The 24,605-nt window shown below is 49.1% G+C and overlaps 10 protein-coding genes across 10 annotated transcripts; 2 read left to right on the forward strand and 8 right to left on the reverse strand.

Moving 5' to 3' along the window:
• Positions 1–170: 170 nt before the first annotated feature.
• LOC128272204 (protein brunelleschi) lies at positions 171–5,399 on the reverse strand. Its single transcript, XM_053009965.1, has 8 exons — positions 4,993–5,399; positions 4,145–4,934; positions 2,384–4,093; positions 1,925–2,308; positions 1,668–1,850; positions 1,390–1,589; positions 1,117–1,324; positions 171–1,034 (listed from the first exon to the last, which is right to left on the reverse strand). The coding sequence occupies exons 1-8, from the start codon at positions 5,183–5,185 to the stop codon at positions 806–808; spliced, it is 3,897 nt and encodes a 1,298-aa protein (XP_052865925.1). The 5' UTR covers positions 5,186–5,399; the 3' UTR covers positions 171–805.
• An 867-nt stretch (positions 5,400–6,266) lies between these two features.
• LOC128273336 (protein HIRA homolog) lies at positions 6,267–9,366 on the forward strand. The gene is made up of 5 exons (XM_053011277.1): positions 6,267–6,303; positions 6,371–8,409; positions 8,482–8,596; positions 8,665–8,914; positions 8,991–9,366. Exons 1-5 carry the CDS (start codon positions 6,267–6,269, stop codon positions 9,364–9,366), a joined length of 2,817 nt encoding a protein of 938 aa, XP_052867237.1.
• An 81-nt stretch (positions 9,367–9,447) lies between these two features.
• Positions 9,448–10,391, reverse strand: LOC128272911 (cytidine deaminase-like). The gene is made up of 3 exons (XM_053010796.1): positions 10,154–10,391; positions 9,882–10,090; positions 9,448–9,806 (listed from the first exon to the last, which is right to left on the reverse strand). Exons 1-3 carry the CDS (start codon positions 10,212–10,214, stop codon positions 9,609–9,611), a joined length of 468 nt encoding a protein of 155 aa, XP_052866756.1. The 5' UTR covers positions 10,215–10,391; the 3' UTR covers positions 9,448–9,608.
• Positions 10,392–10,717: 326 nt separating this feature from the next.
• On the reverse strand, positions 10,718–11,722 carry LOC128273469 (non-structural maintenance of chromosomes element 3 homolog). Its single transcript, XM_053011436.1, has 2 exons — positions 11,423–11,722; positions 10,718–11,362 (listed from the first exon to the last, which is right to left on the reverse strand). Exons 1-2 carry the CDS (start codon positions 11,672–11,674, stop codon positions 10,730–10,732), a joined length of 885 nt encoding a protein of 294 aa, XP_052867396.1. The 5' UTR covers positions 11,675–11,722; the 3' UTR covers positions 10,718–10,729.
• Positions 11,723–11,823: 101 nt separating this feature from the next.
• On the forward strand, positions 11,824–12,484 carry LOC128274862 (ATP synthase subunit g, mitochondrial). The gene is made up of 3 exons (XM_053013193.1): positions 11,824–11,866; positions 11,937–11,986; positions 12,105–12,484. Exons 2-3 carry the CDS (start codon positions 11,947–11,949, stop codon positions 12,362–12,364), a joined length of 300 nt encoding a protein of 99 aa, XP_052869153.1. The 5' UTR covers positions 11,824–11,866; positions 11,937–11,946; the 3' UTR covers positions 12,365–12,484.
• LOC128274861 (tubulin-specific chaperone C) lies at positions 12,467–13,541 on the reverse strand. Its single transcript, XM_053013192.1, has one exon. It carries the CDS (start codon positions 13,539–13,541, stop codon positions 12,492–12,494), a length of 1,050 nt encoding a protein of 349 aa, XP_052869152.1. The 3' UTR covers positions 12,467–12,491.
• Positions 13,542–13,559: 18 nt separating this feature from the next.
• LOC128274865 (uncharacterized) lies at positions 13,560–13,775 on the reverse strand. The gene has a single exon (XM_053013195.1). It carries the CDS (start codon positions 13,773–13,775, stop codon positions 13,560–13,562), a length of 216 nt encoding a protein of 71 aa, XP_052869155.1.
• A 3-nt stretch (positions 13,776–13,778) lies between these two features.
• On the reverse strand, positions 13,779–14,217 carry LOC128274863 (uncharacterized). Its single transcript, XM_053013194.1, has 2 exons — positions 14,016–14,217; positions 13,779–13,936 (listed from the first exon to the last, which is right to left on the reverse strand). The coding sequence occupies exons 1-2, from the start codon at positions 14,143–14,145 to the stop codon at positions 13,779–13,781; spliced, it is 288 nt and encodes a 95-aa protein (XP_052869154.1). The 5' UTR covers positions 14,146–14,217.
• An 844-nt stretch (positions 14,218–15,061) lies between these two features.
• Positions 15,062–19,072, reverse strand: LOC128274374 (neuronal acetylcholine receptor subunit alpha-7-like). Its single transcript, XM_053012553.1, has 5 exons — positions 18,804–19,072; positions 17,954–18,065; positions 17,806–17,875; positions 15,856–16,179; positions 15,062–15,789 (listed from the first exon to the last, which is right to left on the reverse strand). The coding sequence occupies exons 1-5, from the start codon at positions 18,886–18,888 to the stop codon at positions 15,163–15,165; spliced, it is 1,218 nt and encodes a 405-aa protein (XP_052868513.1). The 5' UTR covers positions 18,889–19,072; the 3' UTR covers positions 15,062–15,162.
• A 1,168-nt stretch (positions 19,073–20,240) lies between these two features.
• LOC128271168 (DNA-binding protein D-ETS-6-like) lies at positions 20,241–24,578 on the reverse strand. The gene is made up of 5 exons (XM_053008609.1): positions 24,218–24,578; positions 21,846–21,893; positions 21,283–21,369; positions 21,101–21,200; positions 20,241–20,733 (listed from the first exon to the last, which is right to left on the reverse strand). Exons 1-5 carry the CDS (start codon positions 24,576–24,578, stop codon positions 20,241–20,243), a joined length of 1,089 nt encoding a protein of 362 aa, XP_052864569.1.
• Positions 24,579–24,605: the final 27 nt, after the last annotated feature.

Genomic DNA, 24,605 nt, shown 5'->3' on the forward strand with positions numbered 1-24,605 from the left:
ACGGTGTAATAAAAGAGGTTCTACAAAAAAGGTTTTTAGTTTGTCGCTTACTCGAGAATGAATAAATTTAACAGTCTTCGAGAACCATTTCTAGTGCAAGAATTTGGAAAATGCACGAAACAAGATACATTCACGTAGCTCTTAGCTTAGCAGCTGATTTGTGGCTTTTATTTTGCTTGTCATAAATAACATTCCCATCATTCTTCAACAACAAAAATAAGATCAAAAAAGGAAAGATAACCTATATTCTCCGTTATAGAGCGTCTCGTTTTGAGTAACAAATTGCAATGCATCGAGAGGTCCACTGGGCCTTTCGATTGGTGGCGTTCCGTTGCATACGTTTAGAAATATCTTCGCGAAAACTGGACGCACGGCTCCATCGTGCTTTTGTTTCGCATTCCGGTAGTTTAATCACCAATTATAATAATGAATAATTTCTGTTCATATTGCTTCGATTAGATTTAGATTCTTCCAATGTCGACTGTAATATCTTGGACAACATTCATGACCCTCCCCAACTGGCCAGATTCACGCGCCAACGGTGCGGTGTGATGCAATGTGTTTGCAAAAGAGAGTAAAGGACACTACCTGGGCCTTCTTCGTAAAGCATTTTCCCACCCCATGCCCGTTCCGCAAATTCCTAATCTTAAAGGTACTAGAATGTGGCTTTTAAGCGAACACCGCCACCCCCTTACTCGCGACCCCCGAGCAATCCCAACCGTGACCGTAGCGAACGAAAGTTTTCCTGTGTTTTTCCATTATTGTTCATTTGTGTTTGTTGCCAGCACCGTCACTCCGATTGCCTCTACTGCTGATCCATGACAGTGATTTCGATCGGAGGAATAAAGCGCCAAACGTGCGATGCCGTCTCGGGGCCACCACCTGCGCCCGAATCGTCCCCTCGGTGCGGTGCTTGTTGAGTTGAGCTAAGCGAACGACACTGAATATCGGCTTTAAACCGTCCTGGCGTGAAGAACAGCACCGAGCACCGGTGGAACGCTTTCTCGTCCTTGTTCAACGATGGAATGAGAATGCTACAAGAAAAGAAATAAGCCACGAAGCTATTTTAAGGAGGAACTCTCCTTTGACGGATAAGGTCTCAAAACGGATAGTTACTGATTCGGTCCCGACATCGTGACGCGTGTTTCGAGCCGATAGTTCTGCACTCCGTTCTGATAGTCCTGGTAGAACTGCACCGATAGCTGCACCTGTTGCAGCACCGATGCGGACAGATTGCAGATACTAATACTGAAGCTCAGAAACTGGCCCGTGACGCAGGTTACTTCCGACTGTGGTGCCACCAGCTGTTCGTCGACTTTAACCTCTGCCAAACGACGGACACAAATCGGTTAACGGATCACCTTCGTTGCCTTCTTTCCCGCAACTTACCCCATTCCAGCGGAGGAACGGTGACGAGATCGAGCATCGTGGGCGAGAGAGTGATACCGCGCAGCGACGCCGTACCGTGGCAATCGATGCCCGGCAGGGACCACTTCAGATTAACGTTCTCCGTGATGTGCTCCGAGCAGACGCGCTCCGTCAGATCGGCACTGTCGCTCGTGCTCACACCACCGACACCGCTCAGAATGCTTGGCATGTGGTGCTGATCCAACGACTGCGTGTGGCCCGTGCTACTGCCGATAGAGTGGTGGTGATACTGGTGGTACTGTTGCTGCTGGTGCTCGGCCACGGCCGCTAGTATGCGCTCGAGAGGGCAGCGCTGTACCGGGACGGGCACACGGCAACTCTCCTTAGCCTCGATGAGTATTGTCTTGTTGGAGGTATAGTTAAGCGACATTTCCTGAGCCGTCAAATTGACCACATCCAGCACCAGGTAGAACTGCGACGGTCTGTAAAATAGAAACCCTGAATTGAAAAGCAGCTCCGTTCGAATAGACCACCGAGATAGCGCGCGAGAACTTACATTTCGGCCGACAAAACATCCCAGTTGGTGATTTGGGCACTCGGCAGCAGTTCGACGTTGAACGAGATTGCACACTGGCGACAGTGGCCTTCCTGTAAACCCTCGCCCCCGGAGTACTTGAAGCGCAGCTGAGCGTCTAGCTGGCGCGGAACGTGCCCGGTCGATATGCCGACGCTAAGCGTTGCGAACGACGAGTGGCCCGAATGGGAGGACCGGAAACTGGACGTTAACAGCTCGTTCCGCCGGTGCGTGTTCGTCGGAGAGCTGATGCGACTCGGAATACTCGGATTGCCACTGCCACCGGACAGAAATCCTGCGTGCCCTGTGTGCGTCCCACCACCACCGCCACCGCCGTGCGAAACGGTCAAACTCTGGGGTCCCGCACTGTTCATCCCGTCCGGGTGCTGCGAATGCGCGTAACCGCCACCGCCCAGCAGCTGTCCGGGGCCGGCCGTAAGCGCCCCCAGAAAGTCCGCCTCGCCGTAGATGACGAGCTTGAAATCGATACTTTCGTTTGGCGCGATCGGCAGCTTACGGCTCAGTTCGTCGCTAGCGAGCTGAAATATCCGTTGCTGCAAGGAGGCGTCCAGGGCCGAGTGGAACGTTGCGTCCACGTACTCGATCGCGATGTTGCTTGTGTTGGTGAGCGTGATCGTACACTCGCTCCGTTCACCGTTGTACAGCGTGATGCTGGCGGAGGTCGTGACAAAGTCGGCATTTGGCATGCCGCTGAAAGTGGCCGTCTGCGGGAGACTCGTTTTCGCCTCGAGCTTCGGTAAGGCCGCCAGAACTTTCACACGGTAGCAGGGTGGCAAGTGGCGCTGCTTACGGTGCTGCATGTGCTTTAACCGGCAATTGGACTTGACGCCCAGCGTGTGTGTGCTGTAGCCTTGTATTTCCAGCTCACCGCACTCGATCGAGGTTCCGTGTAGCGAGACACTGGTCGGCACATTGGGCTGCAGGGTGACGGTCTGTGGGAACGCTTCGAACACGGTGCCCGTCGTCAGGAGGCGCATGTCCGTCACGAGCAGCTCGAACGGTAGCGGATTCAGAAGCGTTAGGTGCACCTCGCAAACATCGTGCTGAACCCAGCTAAAGGTCACCTTCCGGTCGTCCCGCTCCTGTCCGCGACGATCGAGTGAACTGAAGTGGATGGGCGTAAACAGAAACGGGCCACTGTCCACCTTACTCACGACGATCTTCACCGGCTTCTGGTGTGGTGCCAGGTCTTTCACCTGTAACTGCGAGCACCGGGGCACATCCGTCAGATTGGCAGGCGGGATAACGATGCCATTCTCCAGCACCAACGGCACCGGGGCACCCTCACACTGGGCACTCAGATTTTGCAGCTGCAATGCCATCTCCTTTTGTTCATGAGGCGTAAGATTTTTCCACATAGTCTGCAGCAGGAACGTCATGTGACGCGTGGCCAGAGCCGACTGACCGAGGCGGCGAGCCGTGCCGACAAGCTGCTGCAGCAGGTCGATTTGCAGTACCGGCCAACCGGTACTGTTGTCTAGGACCTCGTTCGGTTCCAACGAGAGCTTGTGACCGGGGAAGCTCTCCAACATCAACCGATAGCTTTGGCCCCAGTCCGGGTTGCTGTTGCTTTGTGCCACGTGCCTCCAGGCCGCTAACCGTTGACAGAATGCCGCCTTCCGATTGTAGCCAATCTTTTGGTACAGATCGGTGAGCACCTCGAAGCGGCGCACCCGTTGCTGTTCGCTCATGTTCAGGTTGATGTACAGCACGTTCTGGAGGAACATGGCCACGTCCAGGTTTTTACCCTGCTCGATGCAGATACGGGCCGCCTTCAAGGCTGCCTCTGTTTCGATGATACCCGCGTTCCGGTACTTGCTGTAGTTGATGATGGCGTCCCGATACCGGCCCGGAATGTCGTCCGGTTGCAGAATATTACTCGGGAACTTTGCGGCCGTCCCCGCACCGTTACCCGCTTTGTTTACCAGCGTGCCCGAGTCGGAGGTTGAGCTACCGCTGGCCGTTCCGCTGCCGCCAGATGCCGAAGAAAGGCTGGAACTGATCGACGATGCCGACGAGTTTGACGAGGCCGACGTTTTATCCGCCGCTGCCGCCGTGAGGATGGACGCCGTCTCTGTGGTGTCGTTCAGATTGATCACCATGTCGGATTTTTTGTGCTTGAGTGTGGAGCTGTCGCCGTTGTAGCTCGCCGTGTACAGCTGGTTCCGGGCCAGGTTGAACTTCTGGGGAGAGGAAGAGTTCTCCTGCAGACTAGAGTTTCTTTGTATCGACATGGTGTAGCGAAAGTTCGGGTAGAGCAGTATAGCGGAGGCCGCGCAGAGACCCTCGTTGGCGGCTCCCAACCACAGCGAGTCGCTTATGGCACGTAACGTTTCACTGGCGGCGTGGAAAAAGTTTAGCGACTCGGACACGAGCCCTGCCTGCAGCGTCAGGTCGCCCAAGTGCTTCGTCATGCGCCCGATGCACCGTTTTTTGTTGTTCCTACTCTCCAGGTCCAGCCCGACGAAATCCTTCTTTTCAAACGGCGCCAACAGCAGCGGTGCCTTGTCCAGTTTCTCGCGCGTCTTCTCCAACCGCTTCAGCTCCAGTATGTAGTAGAGCGAGGTAATAAACTCTGAAATCTTCGTTTCCAAATTGCTGCACGAATCGTTCTCGGGGTAGAAGAACGCACGGCTCTTGAAGTAGCTCGGTGTTTGGAAGCATTTTTCGATCGTGCCGCCACTCTTCTCATCGTCCGACCCTGCGCCGCCGCCCGTACTCAGCTTCTGCAGCTCGTCGGTGGTCGGACCAAACAGCAAGCAGCGGGAATCGAACAGCGTGTTCGTGTACTTCACCTTCAGCGACTCGTGAACCCGGCACAACTCGTTCAGCTCGTTCTGTGCATCGAACTTGCCGACCGTGATCAGGCCCAGTAACCGGCGGTGCGTTTGGAAGTCGCCCCAATCGTTGTTCTCCACCGGATGGTCGCGGATATAGCGGACCCAAATGTCGCGCGTTATACCGGACGAATCTAGAGCGAGAACGGGCAGGTTAGCGGTAGTGTGGTGGAAACCTTCCGTGAGAACTACCTGGTATTTTCACGTTGTTGACGCGCTGCACCCGCTCAAAGACGCGCTGCAAAGACCGAGGTTTTAGAGGACCGATTCCTCGCACCAAAATTAACAAACAGCCATGGTGGTAGTGGTGCTGTTCATAATCTGGGTGCGCCATAATCGGATCTCCTGGTCCTTGCGATAACATATAACTGACGGAAGATCTCATTTAATCTTCATTTACTCGCCCAATCGAAGCTGGCCGTTTCTAGTCGACTTTGTTTACAAACTTCTTTTCCAGTCCAGTCCATCAACCACTCGGGGAGAGGAGTTTGGCTTTTCCACAATTTAGCGCTCTCACCTTGAAACCTTAGCCAGATGACACAGAAACATTCACTCGCTGGCGACCACTTTCCTTCCCCACTAACGCTGCGCTGATAGGAGACACATCATCTTTCCTTGAGCCACCCCTCGGCACTTTCTTCTTCTCGGACGGAGTGGCCACATAGCATCTGCCCGCATCTGTATAGACACTGTTTGCCAGCCGCGACCAACGGCGCCAGCCAACTGGCATATTTCCCTTTTTCCCCGCAGACCGATCTCACTCGTTCGCAATTATCCACGCATCACGGTAGAGATTTAATTATGCCCAGAAAGAAGGAAAGTTGCGAACGCACCGTGTTTTGATAACGTTGTTAAACTCTCCGAACGTCATCTTGCGCCATTGACAGCATCAGCTGGATCAGTGGCGTCGGGTTGCTGAGGGTCACAAAATTACCGATGCGGCTTTTTTAACTTGCACAAAGGCTATTGCAAATATTATAAACATTTTAAAATGAAGCTGATAAAATTAGATAAAACCTTTCATAGAACGATTTCCGGCGCTTTTTAAACAGTCAGCAAAATCGTAGAGATTTTTGCACTGAAAACACCGAACCAAGTTGTCTGTGCGCAGTTGAAGTTCGTTCGTTTGCTAGGACTCTTTGAGTTTGTTTAGTCTGAGCAGGGACTGCTGTGTCGAATGTCGAGAGAACTGAGTCTTGCGTCATAACGACAGCCACGGAAGGGCGCGCTGTCGATAGAAACCAAACTTTTCGGCATCTGCAAATTCTTGAGTTCCGGAACGGATCCGAAAGCTTTCTTTCTGCTAATAGATTGTTTCTAAGCGTATGCGACCATTTCTTTTGAGTGGAATAACAATCGCACAACACGCGAGGCGTTCGATAAGCAATCGGTGGTGATTTGTGTGTTTAAAAAGCCCCTCAAAAATATGAAAATTTAGGATCGCGCGCAGTGTACAAAATACGAGAATGAAGATTCTACAGCCAAGCTGGGTGCATCACGATGGTGGGAACGGCCGGCTCCCATTGTTCGCCAACCCATCGCTAACCGTCGAAACGCTAACTCTTTTCAGAAAAGTCCATTTTTTCTATCGACATCCATCCGAGCGGAGAGCGGTTTGCGACCGGTGGCCAAGGATGCGATTCGGGGCGTGTTGTCATCTGGAACATGGCGCCGGTGCTGAGCGATGAAGCGGAGGCAAACCAGAACGTACCGCGGATCCTGTGCCAAATGGATAACCATTTGGCGTGCGTTAACTGCGTCCGCTGGTCAGCCAACGGTCTTATGCTGGCATCCGGTGGCGACGATAAGCTCGTAATGATATGGAAGAAAACCGTCGGCGGAAGCGGTGGTATCGGTGCGTTCGGAAGTAGCGGAAAATCCGTCGAACACTGGCGATGCATAAACACGCTGCGAGGCCACGCGGGCGACGTGCTGGATTTGGCGTGGTCTCCCCAAGATCGTTGGATTGCTAGTTGCAGCGTGGACAACACGATCATTATTTGGGATGCACAACATTTTCCGAAAATCGTGCACGTACTGAAAGGACACACCGGCCTGGTAAAGGGCGTAACATGGGATCCGGTGGGGAAGTTTGTGGCATCCCAAAGCGACGACCGGTCTCTGAAGGTGTGGAAAACTACCGACTGGAGTTGTTTTAAAACCATTACGGAACCGTTCGAGGAATGCGGTGGTACCACTCACATCCTGCGCCTATCGTGGTCACCGGACGGACAGTATCTGGTTTCGGCGCACGCAATGAACGGCGGTGGTCCCACGGCCCAAATAATCGAGCGTGACGGATGGAAGTGCGATAAAGACTTTGTCGGCCATCGGAAGGCGGTTACCTGCGTGCGATTTCACAATTCCATCCTGAAACGGATGGCGCCCAAAACGAACAAACTTCAGCAGTACTGCTGCCTAGCGGTTGGAGCACGGGACCGGAGTCTGTCGATTTGGCTCACGGCCCTCCAGAGACCGCTCGTTGTGATCCACGATCTGTTTCAGGATTCAATTCTCGATCTCTCGTGGAGCCACGATGGCTACACGCTACTGGCGTGCAGCGGCGATGGCCACATCGCGTGTCTGCAGTTCACTGCCCAAGAGCTTGGTACACCGCTTTCGGAGGAGGACAAAAACATTCTCTACCAACGAATGTATGGCAAAAATGCAAACTTCGATCTGGCGGTGCAGGCAGAAAAGGAGATGATTGTAGAGAATTCCGATTTTCTAAATGTCTCAAAAAGTAACCTAGTACCACCGACACTGGTGCCCCAGCCGGCCCAGGGAGCTAAAAAAGACGAATCGAAAACCTCAAATTACGCTGCCACTACGGGCAGCACCATACAGTCACAAAATGCGGTTCCCATAAAGTCTTCGTCTTCGGTTCACGCACCCATACTGAAGCAGATTGAGACAAAAACAGCCGACGGAAAGCGTCGCATAACGCCCATTTTCATACCGTTGAACGACGATAACGGACCGGCTTCGGGTGCGAACAACTTTTCACCGACGATCCAATTCGGTAGCAAATCGAGCGAAAGTATGCCGAGCGTCGATTGTAAGCCCCTGGTTAGTGACGACTCCAGCCAGCTAACGGTCACAAGCACACTCGAAACGAGCCTCGAGCCTACCTGCAAATTGGACAATAGACTGAAGAAAATGCCCGTTACCGTGGCCCCTCTGAAGGCCGAGCCAATGACTCTCGTAGCAGAACAATCGGTGACGGCGACAGTATCGCTGGCGCCAACACCAAGCCAAAAGCTGGTCGAACGGACGCGTCTGCCAACGTACGCCACTGGCAAGGCTACCGTCATCCAAGGCAGCTCCTTCAAAGCCTTCGGTGAAGTGAGGGTTCAGATACAGAACAATTCAGTCAAAACATCTTACGGTACTCTGTGCCGCGTGGCCGGCCTCACCGTAAACGCGCAACGTACGGAGAGGAAAATCTGGGAAACGGTTGTCGGTTCGCCAGTGGTATGTTTCGCAGTTAGTGCCAAATACGCAATCGTATGCAGCCAGGATTACACGATCCGTTTGTTGGACATAAAAACGGGAACACCAATTTTTCCGGTCATCAGCCTATCGAGTCCGGCTGTGCAGAGCGCATTTGTAAGTAATCCCCTGTCCGAGAATTCACCAGATGGCCTACTCTAATGCACAACTGCAATCACTGTTTTATAGAGCTCCAATTGCAAATTAGTTGCCGTGGTAACCGAAAGCGGTATGTTGCGCATCTGGAATGTGGCCGATAAAGCTGTCTACCTCTCAACGAACTGTTCGGATATTATGAGCGGAAGTACGTATGCCGTGCCTTGCTGTGACAATATTTCATGATACTTAAAACATGATGCTTTTCCACCAAAGGTTTTGTGACGGTGCTGCATTTATCTGACCAGGGAATGCCGTTTATCGTGCTTGCCAACGGATCATCGTACTGTTACTGCCGTAAGCTTGACAGCTGGATGTTGATCAACTCTTCCGATCCGATCATGCGCCACGGATTGATCGGTAACAAGGCAAACACGCCCGTGCGAAACATGAAAGTGTACCCACTGTCGACGATCCAATCGTATGGCAACTTTTCGGGACCGAAGACAAACAGTTTTGCCGAATTGTATGTTTATCTATCCTATTCGCACTGCGGTCCTCGAATTCGATCATAACCCACTTCCTCTCGATCCTCGTTGCAGACACTCAGCAACGTGGCAAACACCAGCAGCGATTTCATTTATTGAAAATCAAATCAAAATATGTGAAATGATCAGCTCGCCCGTCGAGCTAAAGTACTGGTACTCGATGTTGGGTTTCCAATTAGCGCTCAACGGTAGCGAAGACAAGATTCGCCAGGTGCTGGACGAGCTGCTGGGGGCTACGCAGAGCTTGGACGCACGAATGAGCGACGACACTGACCCGTCCGTGCTCGGCATTTCGAAACATGTGTTCATGGAGGACGTTCTGAACCACTTGAAAATGCAAACAAAGTGGCAACGCATTTACACCGAATATCTCGATCAGCTGAAATTTTTGAAGGAGCGTGACGTCACAGATAAAGCGCTATTGGAGTGATGCAATAAAGCGCCAGCTGCGACCTTCGCAAGGTGAACCGTACAAAAAAGGATTATCATTTTACTCGGTTTAGAATTGTGTTGCAGAAGGAAACTTTATGGTAAAAAAAACCTTTGGTGAGACGAAACCTCTACAGCCTGAGATTAGTAATCGCCAGTGAACACACGCCACGCCCTCATTAAGTGATGGAACCGATTTTTATCATATCTCGCTATATGATATTTTTAAACCATTCGCGTGCGTTACTTGGTCAGAAAGGTGGGCGAAAAGGCGTGGGGCAACAGCTTAAACAGAGATGTTACCATCACCCGCACGGGAGATGGTTTGACTAGATAAATTGGGACATCTTTGGCACTGAACTCGGCCAGTGTTTGGCGACAGGTTCCGCATGGGGCTGTAAATTCCGATTCTTGGAAAGCGGCAACAGCTACGGCTGTAAACTGCAAAGGAAAACAAACACAAGCCACAAGATTAACGTGTTGCACGCACAAAACGGACACATTTTAGAACATTACTTCACGATGGCCCTCACTGATTGCTTTGCAAACTGCCGTCCGTTCGGCACAAACGCTGGGACCGAAGGTGCCATTCTCCACGTTGCATCCGGTTATGATTTCCCCGGAAACGGTTCGCAAGGCTGCGCCCACTGGAAAGTTGCTATAGGGACAATAGGCGTTGTTGCGGACTTTGATCGCCGCCTCGATCAGCTCTTTCACGGATGCATCTGCAAAAAAAAACAGTTCGGATGATTCACTCGGTGTTTAGACCACCCTCGTAGCGCGCTCACCTAATGACGTATATTCTACCGTACTATGCCCATCTACGGTGCCGTTGATGTTGTTATTCATTTTCAGCCCCGGGCCAAATGTTTGTTGCTTTTTGTTAATATTTTCCAACGCCCCTTATGTTAGTGCCAGCCTAAACGATCTACTAAAACAAACACTAACAATCACTGTTGCTTTGGATGACGTTTAAAAGTGTTGCACGAAAAACAATAGTTGAGCTTTAACCCGTTCACTTTCTCGTTCACTCGTCGACTGAACTCGAATTCTTCTAATCATTCTTCTTTTATGTCCACCAACCAACCAAGGTCGAAGTGAGATGATAAGAAAATTATTAAGAAGCGAGGGCAGGATTTTCCAGCGATAACATTGTTTTGGTACGTGATGCACAACAAAAATAGACACTTCACGATTCCGGTGGGGGCCGGTCCAACGTTGACAGTACTGAGAATTAGTAGAAAGGGGGAGCGCTGAAAGTTACCGCCGAATCAAATTAATTACTAATCTATCAAATTAACAATGCGCCGCAAGTTTCGGTCAGGTAGATGGTATATCAGAAAAACATACTGTGCTTTATTTTCTTAAAGATTTTCATTACTTTCACTAGCTTCACTAGCTTCAATAGCTTCGTCATCTCCAAAAAATTGAGCGCTATCTTCCAACATTTCAACGGTATTTTGTACCGTTTCAACGTGCTCTTCAACAAAATCACTTCCTCCTACATATTCACTGAATGAAGTGCTCTCAGGGAGAGGCGGAGAGACCAGCCCCTCGGCTTCGATGTACTGCGATTTGAAATCCATAGGATTGCGATTCATCGTTGTGCACAATGAATCCAAGACTTGCTTCTTGGAAACCTCATGCTGCGCGCGAACACCCCAGGTAATGCATATGAAATCGTCGTTGAAGGACTCTATTGTTTGTTTTGTCCGCGCCAAATAGGCTTGCTTGAGGAACGTTTCAAATAATTTTTCCGGTTCACCGTAGTAAGGATGGTCTTCGCCCCGCACGATACCAACCTTCTGTAGGAATTCCCACAGAAGTGTTTCGGGTACAGAACCGCTCTTCATGAAAATGTAGCCCAGAATGAGATAAAGGAACGTGTAGCTTTTCCGATAGTTTTCGTTCAAGTCGAACATCGAAGCGGGCGCAATGGTAGAACAGAGGATCAAGTTTTTGTTCTTATCCACCTCAATCAGCTCGTATCCGTACACCTGAAACCAAAAGAAAACGTCGATGAAAGAGCTGTACAACGCCTTGCGTGTTCGCCGTACCTCTTTAAGCAAATCGTTTACTTCGTTGAACAGTTTACCAAACATACGCCCATTCCCCTTAAGCGCCATTTTTATGATGTCTGCTCGCTTCATGATCGCTTTGTTGCAGGACAAATTAAGAATTGCCTTGACCAGTTGGTTTATGAGATGTGTATTATTTTGTGTCGCTTGCGAATCAGGAGAACTGGACTGGTTTTCTTGGCTGGTCTGGAGCTGGCTTTGCGACTGAGATTGAGGTCTTCGTGGTGGCATTTTGTCGGCACTAATATTTTACACTTTACACTCGCTACCGAAAGAAAGCAACTTGCCGGGTCCAATGGCGGTCGTAAACATTGTGTATTTTTCGCCGGGCTCGACTGTCAAAGGGGCTGTCAAAGTGCGTAGCTACGATCCGACAAGGAAATTGATCCGACAGCAAATTTCGTTTGCAGCAGCGCTTCACAGGTTTGCAAAATATTACCATTCGCCATTGGCATCGAAAAATAACCTTGCGTCTGATTGCTCCATTTTGCAGAGAATTTACAATGGCTTCGCTGGCAAACAAAGGATCTTCGTTGGTTTCGAGTGAGTATGATACGCCGCGCATCACTTCCGACCGATGCTGGCGATAAACTTAGCCAAAAGGGTTACATAATTTTTCCATAATCATAACCGGCAATAACGCTCCTATTCCGATACGCAGCCCTCATGGCCCAGGCTCGTCCGAAGCTGAACGTGTTCATGAAGTACGCCAAAGTCGAGCTGACGCCTCCGTCCCCTGGCGACATCCCTGCCATCCGTGACGGCATTGCTCGCATCGTGTCGGGAGCGCGTACCGGAGCCTGGAAGAATCTGACCGTTCGCGAAGCCTGGCTGAACACGCTGATCACGATGGAAGTGTGCTTCTGGTTCTACGCCGGCGAGTGCATCGGCAAACGCCACCTGGTCGGCTACGAGGTCTAAACGGCGTAGCGCCCATTTTGTAACCGGAACGTAGAGAGAGCACCTTCCGAGCGAGAATGTCAACATCAATTCCTGAATAATGCAACAGCAGTACTCTTAAACGAAAACACTAGAACAAGCATTTTATTCAGTTATCCACACTGGCGAGACTGTGTTTGTGCGAAAAGCTGCGGATGTAAGAACTCCAGTCGGGGATTATGTTCGCGTTGGGCAGAAGCTCCCAATTCGGGGAAGGTTTGTCGGTCGACAGCCAATTGAAGTCGTCTAGCACGTTCCAATTGTTACTGGAAAGGTCCAGTCCGGATTGCTTAAAATCCTCCTCGATGCCCTGGTAATGGTAGTTGTATTTGGCCACTCGTATGCCCTTACAATCCTCAATGATTGCACGGGACGTGACGTTCAGATACAGGTCGCAGGTGCGGGACCGGTGGCAGCGCAACTGTTGACAGGCAACGACAAACTTGCATTCGACACAATCGTCGAGAAATATCGATCTTGCCGTTGGGCCGCATATGACCAGACAGTTTTCCAGTTGCGCAAACTGCAGCGACCCCGGGTGGCCTGCGATGCGAATAAGACAGTTTTTCAGTCTGGATGCCGTCACCGTCTGATCGTTCACCAGCGCAACCGGAAGTTCAATGCATTGGTTCGTTCGGCTAGAAAACGTCCACTTGATGTGATCCTCGCAGGAACTTCCCACAGACTGTTTCGATTGCTTGTCCTCGCTGCCGATGCCTTCTTTTTCGTTGATCATTTTTACAATTTTCTTCGTCTTGAAGCCAAACTTTTTCTTCGGCATCAACTCGTTGCGCAGTGTGTCCAACTGTTTACCCAGCTCGTTGATCGTGTTCTGGCAAACTTTGATATGGTACTCGTTCAGGAAGAAGGTCGATGACGAAAGGTATCGCTGCAGATCGTAAATGTCGTTCTGAGTGTCGGCAAACATTTCCGCCTTCCGGTCACTGCCGGCGATCGATGCCAGTGTGTTGCGAATCTGTGCCGCCTTTTCCTCGAACGAGGTCTCAAAATACTGCAGCGCTTCAGTGCATTCCGAGTCTTTCTGTCGTTCCAGTTTCGCTGCTTGGATTTGCACCTCGCGCTCTTTGTGCCTGCGGTTAAGAATTTCGGTAATTTTCTCCTTCCCGACGAGCATCCCATTATCGATTAAATCGTCCATCGCGCCACTGCCGTTGGGCTATTGATCGGTCTTCTTCTTCAAGTAGATTGGTTCGTCCTTACTCGCGTCCTCAAGCTTCTTCATGAACAGTGCTTTCTTACTTTTTTCTTCCGCGTTCGTAGAGTAGCGCAGTTGTTTCAATTTGTCTTCGCTCGGTTTGGTCAGTTCCAGCAGCACGTATCCGAGACCACCAAAAACGACTAAGTAGGCTGCGGATTTGATCCAAACGTACATTGCTTACTGATTGTGATTCTTGGTGTTCTTCGTATGCTGCTCTTGCTGCCAGATACTTTCGTCGTACGCTCGGATGGCCTTGTCGCCGCTAAAGGTTTCCCCAATCTGATAGTACGCTTCCAGCACGCTCGGGTAGTTCTCCTTGATGTAGTATCGGAATTCTGTTTAGGATAATGGGGACCAAATGCATTATTGCCGCCTGGACCATCCCAACGAGGATGGTTTTCCTCCCACACTCACCTCGGTTCGTGTTCAATCGGTACCAGCCCGCGTACGAAAAGCCAAATAGAACAGCCTCAATTACGAACAACGTTTTGGCGAAGTTTTTGATTATTTTCTTGTACCCAGGACGGGCCTTTTTCTCAAGCATATTAGATAACAGACCAGGTTTTAGAATGTCTACACTCGCTGGCCATCTGTTTTGTTTAAAGAAAGTTGTGTGAAAGCCATCAATTTCGGCGATGAATCATGATGATGATGATGATAATGACAGTTTTCTGACGTCTCCCGTAGATCTAGATCAACGCTGGGAGGAGATCTAGAAATCTGAGATCTAGATCGAATTATTCGCAGCCTCAGTAAAAAATTCGCAGAAATAATAATAATAGAAAAAATAAAAAAAATAATAATAAAGTAAAAAAGCAAGTAAAAGTAAATAAGATAAGTAAATAAATAAGAGGATCCGAATTTTTAACATTAAACTCTTCAAATTAAACTTTTATCAACACGAGCTGATAGTTTAAAAAAAATCAAAAGGAAATCGATTTGTAAAATTTCTTTTCTCTTTTATTGAATTCGTTATTGCGATCACAGATCACGTAAGAAAATCTGAAAGGATCGAACTGAACGAACTCATAGTTCGCATTCAAATAGTTTTAACTAAGTAAAAAGTAGTAAATAAAAGTAATAAAAGTAATATCTGTTAGGGCAAGCTCTCAGTAGATCCAAATCCGCGTGATGCCTTGAGACCATGCGATTTGAATAATGTTGATTAGAATTGTGAACAACTGTGAAGGTTTTTCCTTTTTTCCGTTTCAATTGCTCCAAACTAGTTATGGGGAACACCAGTTGGTTGCCGCCGCAAGTGAAGGTCCTGGATCTGGGGACTGCTTTAGCGGTGTTGGTCCTGAGCAATCAATCAGAACTCGGAATAGACCTTTTATAAGAAACCTTTTATAGAGAACGAGACATTTTATATTTAATCACCTTTAAGTGGTACTCAAGTTGATGAAGAGTTCGGATTTTAACTGTCTCAACATGTGTAAAATTCAATAATAGGCTTTATGCGGCTTTGGTGTCTTTATTATGACGTGTTATTGGATAAACTCATAAAAAATCGATTACATCTGATCGAGCTCGCTTTGTAGAGTAACTTTGAAACAACTGTTCAAAGGTTGTAAGCGGCACAGATGACAAAAACCACGCAATAAACAACGAAAGACAAACGGTTCAGCACCAATCCAAACTTTACCCATTCGTGATTGGCGTTGCTCTCGATGGCCACGTTTCCTTTGTCGGTGAACCGGAAATGTTTGCTTCCTACTCCTACAAACGGACCGACGGCTGATGCAATTCGTTTCCAGAGGGCCGGGAGACTCGACTCGTGCTTGGATTTGGCCGTATTCAACACGACAACACTGACGATTGTACTGAACGCGGTGAGCAAAAGTGTGTTGCTAAAGAATATTACAATCAGGGGCGTGTGGCCGGAAATGGCTGGCAACAGTTGAGCAAAATAGACCAAAAATATCGTTATCATTAGCGAGATAACTCCGTTCATTACGATGCGTTCCCCGGACTGCAGCGGCAGCCAGAACACGGAAAGCGCCAGAATCATGATAACCAAGGCAGGAATCACAACGATATTGCGGTGAGTATCGGAATGGCGTTGCAGAGTCACGTTGTACGTTATATCGGGGTAGGGCTCCTTGCAGCAGGCGTAGTATGTGTCATGTCGCTCGGACACTACCTTTCCAACTATTTTCCATTCCGAGTTCTTCAGCATTATGTGACGCTAAAATACAGAAACCAACCTGTGATACCGTTGCATTGCGCCAACTTGCCAAGATTTGGTACTCACCTCCGGTTCGCCGGAAATGGTCAGGTTTAGCCTGAACCCATCGAACGTCCAGGAGCCGATCTTTATCATACACTTTTGGTAGTCGAACGGCCACATCCGCATGTTCAGCTCGCAGAACGAGTGAAACTCGGTCGGGGGAACCCACAACACTTTGCCAGTATTGTAAACCAAAACGTTCGTATCTCCGTAATGGTGATTATCGGAACCGCCGGCATTATTGTACAGCATAACATCCGGTCGCCAGACGATGGTCGGGTCCATTCTAATTACGTCCAGATTTCCATACTGTGCTGGGTCCCAGGTGAGCTTGGGGTCATTCCAGGTCTGTTAGAAAGGAACAATTTTTTATTACTAAACGACACGGGTAGAGTGTAGGACTAATGCTACGGAGCTTAAACGCGCCCAATAACTCGCTTCCCTAGTGATTGGAATATGCTGTAGTAAGTACTGTTTATTCAACTAATTTTCCGTAAAACAATTTCTCTCAAAAGTGGCAGAGTATCATAACAAAAAATAAAATGACATAAATTATAAATGCCACGCGTGTCAGTAAAGTCGCAAACAGCAACCAGTCTTGTTCGGTATTTGTAGCACTCGGCACGGTGCTGTGAACTTCCTCCAAATCGTTGCCCGACTGTTCCACAATTGGTTCCTCAAGGGTTTCACACACTTCATTGTTGTTTTGCTGGAAGTACACAAGTTGATGGTTTTATTTTGTTTGCCGGAAACTCTGAGATCCAATGGCCTTACGTAACGCTTCTTGTCAGTCGTGATCATGCAAAGAATCGCTTCGATCGAAATGATCTTCTTAACCACCGGATGAACGGGCACTTTGGACTTATTCTTAAGCATGCATTCGATGACGACAGTTAGCAGCAGACATCCACAGGACAGATAGGCACTCTGGCTGTAAAACAGCACTTCGGGTGGTTTCAAAGGACATGCACACATTAAAACGAGGCTCAATCTAACGGCTAACCGTGCCACTTACCGATCGATGGTGTGTTGTTGGTGTAATACGAAATGGTTTCATTGAAATGTATGAGAAACATACTCGTCACTAGCAGGTTGATAGCATTTAGGACAAGCTTTTCACCGCACGTCGGTGGTAACCAGAAACCGATTAGATTCATTAACACCAGCACACACGCCGGCGCAATGATCGTGCTACTGTAGATTGCCGAGTTTCGTTTCATCACGCAATGTAAGTGGGTCCCTTTTAGGTGCAGGCTTACGTTCTCGTCTTTATAGCCGTGCGTTTCCAGTGAAACGCTGCTCATGCTCCACATGGTACCCTGTTCGATGTTGTTCTGTGAGAATGTCAAAAAAATTATCTTAATCTTCAAACGCTTGTAGTTCCAGTGCGAGGGATTCTCACCTTCATGAGCGATACATGCACCTCCATGCCTTCCAACTCTATCCACGGAGAGAACAGCATCTTGCAGTGCTGCGTATCGAACGGCCACCTTTGCCATTGGATGGAGCATTTAGTTTGCTTTTGGAACGTATTAGTTAGCTCCAGGATGCCGTCACTCGTCACCTTTACTAGAATATTCGAAGGCTCTGCCGCCGGCGTCCAAATCACGGTTTGGTTCAAGTACAACTTCGACGTGTTTCCATACAGCATCGGTTCCCAAGCCAATCGGCTATCATTCCATTCCTTAAAGGGCAGGAACGCAAATGTTAGCAACCGAAGAAGTAAAGTTTGACGTAATCTTTGATAATGCACATCACATGGTCCAGACACGAATGCTATTAGTGGTGCAGGCATACAAGGCATGTTAGGCACTCCTGTTCAAAAACACACATTACCAAGGGATTGGAAAACTTACTTTGCGATCTGAATTAATTATCTACACTTATCACCGATGCTGCGAACCGATTTAATTACCCCAAAGGGGTTGGACAGTTGTTTCAAATAACCATAATAACACCTTGTAACACACTTACGAATTTCATCCAGCCGTAGACCGAAAAGATTGATTTGAGCTCATTAATTTCCACATGGGTAATGGTGATGCTGCAAAAAAGTGAGAAAGGACTCTGATTAGCAACTGCTGGAGCTGCCGATCGGTTCGGATGTCGAACGAGTGCGAACCCTGTTTCCACGGTCGTTACGTTGTAGTACTGCGATGGACGGAGCGTCGGGTCGTAGTCTGTGAGGAGGTCCTTGCGCAAGTTGTCCGCAAAAGTCGGAGTCCATTTGGGACCTGCAATTTTGTCACCTCCGATCAGTACCACGCATTAACACGCTTGACACGCAATAAAGTGTGACCCCGGCCCGAGGATTAGCATGTAATTCCGCTGTTCGGTGTGGTTGCAAGATTATTCCGGCGGATTTAATGCCAATCAGAGCTGATGAATGGACGAGGAAGTCTCCCAAATTTCAAATCTACAACCACACAAGCACACACACACACACACACACACCGAGCATAAATATTCATCAATCAAGACGGACGACTAGCCGTGGTTTGGGCGCGGCAATCGTTGCGGTAATGGGTTCCGGCAACAATTGTGTCCACTTTAGCGGGTACCGCGTTATGATCCTTTCTTTTGCAATCCCGAAATCCTCAAGAAGGTGGTTGTTTGCACATATTTTCGGGTCAATTTTATCAATTAGAATGGAAAGCATCATATTATCACTAATTTAAATTTGGAAATTCGAAACGCTGCACTATCAGGGTTCAAACGGCCGTCCTTGGCATAGGAATCTATGGTCCGTGTAGACGAACGACCTAGGGATGAACCACAAACCACAAACAGTTCCTGGGAGTTAACTTAAATTTAGGCTAGCAAAACTTGCGGCTACACTTCACGTAGTATTTGAAAAAAGGATAGTTTTGCGGAACGGAACCCGTTTTATCTTTCCAACCACCTACCACACACTTTAATTCAGTCTCTGTCTCCATGGGGCTTTGCTTAACAACACGAGAAAACCCACTTACCTTGCCCAGCCACTGGGCCAAAGGAAAGGAATATCACGAGCCCGCTGGCCAGGAAAATTCCTTTCGCCAACCCGATGTTCACCATCTTCCGGCACACGCTTTTATCCACCCAAGAAGAACACAAGCAATAGGCACGGGGCACTGCTGCACTTTCCTTATCGGTGGTGAACTATTAATAGTGTTATCACTCCGCCGCACTTACACAGACTCACACTGGTTCTGGGCACTGGGGCTCTGCACGGTGGCCACTGCTGTTCTGCCGCCGAACGCTCGCGATCAACTAAGCTGCGGCTTCGGCCGGAGGATGTTTTTATGCGCCCAAGCATTAAAAGCACATAACACACAATTCACAGCATCCCGGCGCGGTTCCGCGCGATGATAAAAGAGCCGCCGTGCCCTTGTCCCGCCGCAGCCGGAGCCGTCATTGCCGTCCGTCGAACGGCAAATCGGCTGAATTATGCTCCGGCAGCCGTTTCTAATGCCCGGCCCGGCTGTGGGTTGTCGCCCGGTTAAGATTGGTCGTGATTTCGAGATGCGATGAATAGAGGGGACCACATTAACTGACCGCGTGACCGAGCGGGACCGCTTTTCTGCAATCTAATCCACTCCAGCCAAGACTCCGGGGCAACTTAGTTGTTTGTCTGGAGCCTGGAGTCACTGGGAACTCTGTTGTGCTCGTAGCGTAAGGTCCACTTCAAACGAGGTAATTGATTTACGGCGCTTGCTGAAAGTGGTACACAATGCTCTTCCCCGCTAGACTGTGGCGCAAAAACGAGCATCGGACACTATTGGTGTTTATGACACTGATGATGATGATGATAATGCTGATCGTCCCTAGGAAGGAGAGCATTCGAAACAGAACAGAGAACCGGGAGCCAGATTAATCGTGGCGGCTGCGCCGAGGGTAGAACATCGCGCGATAAAACGATAAAGGGTATTTAAGGGATCAGGCGTTGTTTCGGCGGCACTGGCGATCGAAACTTCCGTGCGCCCCTCCAGTGACAGTGACCTTATGCCGGTGTGATGGGGAGCGCTTCCCGCTATTATTTCTATTTGTTCCGGCCGCTCGCGTAATGGAACGTGGAACGTGCGGCGGTTTCGTTTTTGAGCTCGAATCCGTTTAAGTGCCGCCCCCGGGGAAGGGTGTCGCAACGGTGACCCAGTGTCGGACGAGACACTTACGGCATTTTCTACTCTCAACCGGAACGCCAGTAACACCTTTCGGAGCGCATGTGGCCGATTCAATTCGCCTAAGCAGAGGTTATGGAAACATTTCACTTTTACTTTTATTCTATCACTAAGTTGTACTCCTAAGAACTTTTAGCAGAACGCCTGACACTTTGCTCGTGTGACTTACTCGCGACATCGTATAGCTTCTATAAGGACCTCTTAGTAGCACCTACTTGCCCAGTAGGTCATTGGCGGGGGGGCCGACCGCTAGCGGAGATGGGCATCCGTGTACGTTAACGTACCGACCCGACTGGAATCCGACGGGAGTGTGGACTCTATCACGGACCCCGACCCGGACGGGGTGCCGTGGCCAAAAGGAACGAGCTGATTACAGTATGTGGCACTGCTGTACGGTGGCCAGTTCGACAGAGAGCTGCTTGCTGTGTCGTTGTTGCTGCTGGACTTAGATGCCGTCGGGCTGCCGCCGGATGCGGCAAACGGCTGCTGCTGTGCTGTCGAAGGCCCTGTCTCGGCCGCTGAGGGTGCAGAAACCGACTGCGTTGGCTGCGATTTCATCGAGGACGTTGACGCCGGGCTGGAGTTGAAGGAGCCGCAGGAGAGGGCGGCATGTGCTGTGCCGGTGCCGGCGTCAGTCAGCTGGGCCTGTGCCTGGCACGCGGCCATCAAGCCGTGGAAGTCAAATTTGTAGGTGTACCGCTTGCCCTGCACTTTTGTCATGATGTTTTTATCGTAATAGTATCTGGCGGCCAGAGAAGGCAAGAAAGCGAAAGAAAGGGACCAGAACGGTTAGCACTGCGAACTGATTATTGGCGCGTAGCGGTGCGTTCGAATTCCCACGCTGCCTGCGCTGATGGTTCGAAGATTTTTGCGCAATGATTCACGCGGCCCGCGGCATACTTGGGATGCCGCGCTCTTCCTGTTTTGGGTGGGCTCGCGCACATATCGAAATCAGAAGCACAAAAGGAACGAGCAAAAGAAAAGCGAACGAACGAAGAGACGTAACCGCAAACCCGAGAAGCAAACACACGCCACACGCCGGAATTTGCCACATTTCCCGAATCGACCCGACGGCCACCGAGAGGCCAGGCCAGGCCAGTTGCTCTCACCTGAGGGCCCGACTCAGCTTGTCGTAATTCATGTTGGGTTTGGCTTTTCGCTCTCCCCACCGCCGAGCCACCTCATCCGGGTCCGTTAGTTTGAATTCGCCTATTAAATGATGAAATGACCACGTTACAGGGTTTTAGTAAGAGGTGACAAGGGAATTTGAATCTACTGAAGAACCACTTACCATTAGTTCCTTCCCATGAGATGAAAGCGGCATTGGAGGAGTCGGCCAACATTTCGAGCAAAAATTGCCACAGCTGAATTTGTCCACCTAACGTGACCGGAGATGGGAAATTTTAATAAAAAACTGCATTTATATTTTTAATATTACAAAACACAATCAACAAATATCATTCTTATTGAAATATCATTTTTTGTGTCATTCAAGCAGTAGAAGCGGCCCTTAGCATATCCGCGCATTCATTGGATGAGCCAAGCTAAGCTCCGCCTCTTTTGGTATGGCCTCTATTTTTTGATTCGCCAAAAAGAAATCCTCTTTTCAAAACAGGGATAAAAAATTAATCTAACTATTATTAAAAAAATAATAATCTTCCTTTTCCTCTTTCCAAAAAAGGCTACACAAATTTGTGACAAACGTGTTTCTGAGACATCGTTAATTTAAATATTGTTGAGCTTCAAACATCATTTCGCAACCCTGATTCATTCGCTGTACAAACAAACCAAAAGGAATTAAATTGCAAATGAGCTATACGGCAAGAGAATAATCATATGAGGTGCGAAACTTACCTTGGGATACAAGTCTGTGCGAGGCTGCATTAAGTAGTTGGTAGGGTTCTGCAAAAGTATAAAATAATGATGATTCATGATATAGTTGTACTTTATACATTGTTATGCTAGTAATCTATATAAAAGGCTAAGATGTTCATATTTTTAAAAAACTTCCTGTGTCCTAAAACCACTACTAAGACACTTCGTAAGTACAATAACTTCATGAATTGCACAAAATCTCTCACTTATGTTGAACTAAGAACTTAAATCGCAAACCCACACATCACAAACTATCCAGCATCAAAGTGTTGAGCTAGTCACGAATCTTGCGGCCACCTCCTGGTTGGGAATAGTCATTATTTTTTGTACGCTTTAATCGGTGTAACACAAAAAAACATTCCTTCACGAGACACACTACCCTCACTTTTGGCGCCAACAGAAAACGAAACCCATACAAAATCGGCAACGGGTTTTTGGTAGGACATTTGCGATTCTCGGAAAACACGTAATCAATTTTTGGGCCTAGTTTGGACCGCCAACATTTGGCACCTTCTTGGCGACACCCGAGTTCCTCTCGATGGATTTCTTAAGCGAATGATTCACATCTGCTTGAGTTTGGCTCGTTAAAATGACTCAGTTTACCGCCGCAAAGAAGTGGTAGAGCTCGATGGTGCGTGTGGCTGGACGGGTGAAGGCCGTGATGAGGATGCCCGTAGTACTGGTGCGTGGTCGGGTACATCACCGATGCAAAGCCTCCGGGAAGCCGTCTCCACATGGCCGACGAGTCTAGACCGAGAGTGACATGATGATCAATGCCGGCCATCACTGCTCTGCTCGTGGCCCCACTGGACGCGACAATTGTTTACACGATACTGAACGCAACTTTCCACCACAACGGTGGCCTTACGTTTTTCGACTTTGTTTCAAGAAACCCCGTCGCTCCCCAGTGTCCGCTTTCCAACAGGTTCCAAATCTTCGAGCAGGACGAACTTTTCCTGCCGATTCGCTAGCACACGACTACATACCAACACCCCAGGCCACAGGGGGGGTTGATCCTTGAATCAACAAAAGAGAAGATCCGAAAAGATTTCGCCACCCGACCCGACCCGACCCGACCCGTGTGGACGCCGTCGCTACTCCCCGTGGGCCATTAGCCGCCAGGACGAAGCGAGAAAGTTACGTTGATAGAAGGAAATTTAGATTGTATCAGCGGCAGCTACGGGGTGAAAGCGAAAAAGAAAATGCCTTTCATCGCTAGTCCACTCCAGGCCCAGTTCCGCGCCCGTTCCGGCTCAACTCGTTCTTCAAGTGGCGCAAAAGCATTGGCGTCGGGGCCCACGAACGGTACGTGCCCGCTTTGCGGGCCACACCAAACGACAAGAAGTTCACATTTATAAAAATTCAATAACTTTAGACTCCTGCGGTTTGTTCTATGGGTAATTTATTCAGTGGGATTTAAAATTGTCGCCATTTGATGCCTCCTGGATGTCGGAGAGAGAGCGAAAGAGAGTGAGGCAATTCGCCCTACTCATGGTGTCCTTATATTGTTGTCACAGAGCGGAAGTCAGGAAACATACACAAAACCCCTCGATCCCGCTCTATCCACCGGAAGAGGGAAATGGTTGCTTACATGGAAGGAAGTAAACACTTCCTTCCTGAATGTCCTTATGGCGGTTACAGTCGGGGCGGGTCGCAGGACTCCCGCGGTGACCGGTCTCGATATAAATTGATATAAATGTCGTCGGCGGCTTAAGAGGTTACTTTATTGTTTAAATTAACATAATGTAGCATCAATCAGGGACAGTGGTTTGGTTTGCTTATGAATTACTTCATTCGGGACCGCCGGCAACTGTTAATGCACCAAAAGTAAGGTAATTCTTATCTGCCGCTTATTAATGAACTGTTCACCTATGGGCATCGTTATCTGCCCTAACTTCTTAATGCCCCCGTCCGAAACGAATGTGCGAAACCGAATATTGTTTTCGCACTGCATGCGTCCCCGCTCAGCCACATTACCACTATTTATCCTTGCTCTTGAAAGGTGTAATCTGATGGGATTTAATTAGAACAGGTTTGCCATTCCATCAGCAGTTCCGGGTGAGCCGGCAAACCCAATGTTGTGTTATCGTCGGAACGATTGTGCGGTGCTTAAACAATGATCAGCTTCGCGCTGCTATAACGAGTGTGTGTGTGTGTGTCAGATGCTGAAGGCCGGTACGTTATCAGATGGGGCGGAAAATTATTTAGAAACCTTCGGTCATTTATCAGGATTAGGGTATCTTGAGTTATTTGAAGTGTACGAGGCAAGCAGGATGTGGTAACAGTTACTAGATCCTGGCGCCACGATAGCCCAGCAGGATTGCAAATGGAAAAGGATTTCTTCCACCTACCTGGCTCGGCGGTGCTGGCCAGTTGCCGGTTGTCGACACCGGTCCCAGCGTGCAGCAGATGCGAAAAGTGTTTCGCCAGCGTATCCCCGCCGGCCTTACTGCCGCCACAAACCCAAAAGTCGGCCTTCGTAAACTGGGAAATCTCTTGGCCACTCTTGGGGAACCGTGCGGGCTCGATTGGCGGGTAGATTTCGAATTTTTTCGACACCCATAGCACCCACGCAGTCACGTGCTCTGCGTCCCACTCAAGCGGATCCTTCGGCACATAGATCTCACTGTCCTCGTCGTCCGATGAATCACGGTCTTCGGTTGTCTTCGCACCTTCGCTAGCACTCCATGAGCTGTCCCCGTCATGATGCATGATGTTCGCCCCTCGCACGTTTTATAT

The sequence above is a fragment of the Anopheles cruzii genome, chromosome 3, assembly GCF_943734635.1.
Source record: "Anopheles cruzii chromosome 3, idAnoCruzAS_RS32_06, whole genome shotgun sequence".
Classification (NCBI taxonomy): Eukaryota; Metazoa; Arthropoda; class Insecta; order Diptera; family Culicidae; genus Anopheles; species Anopheles cruzii.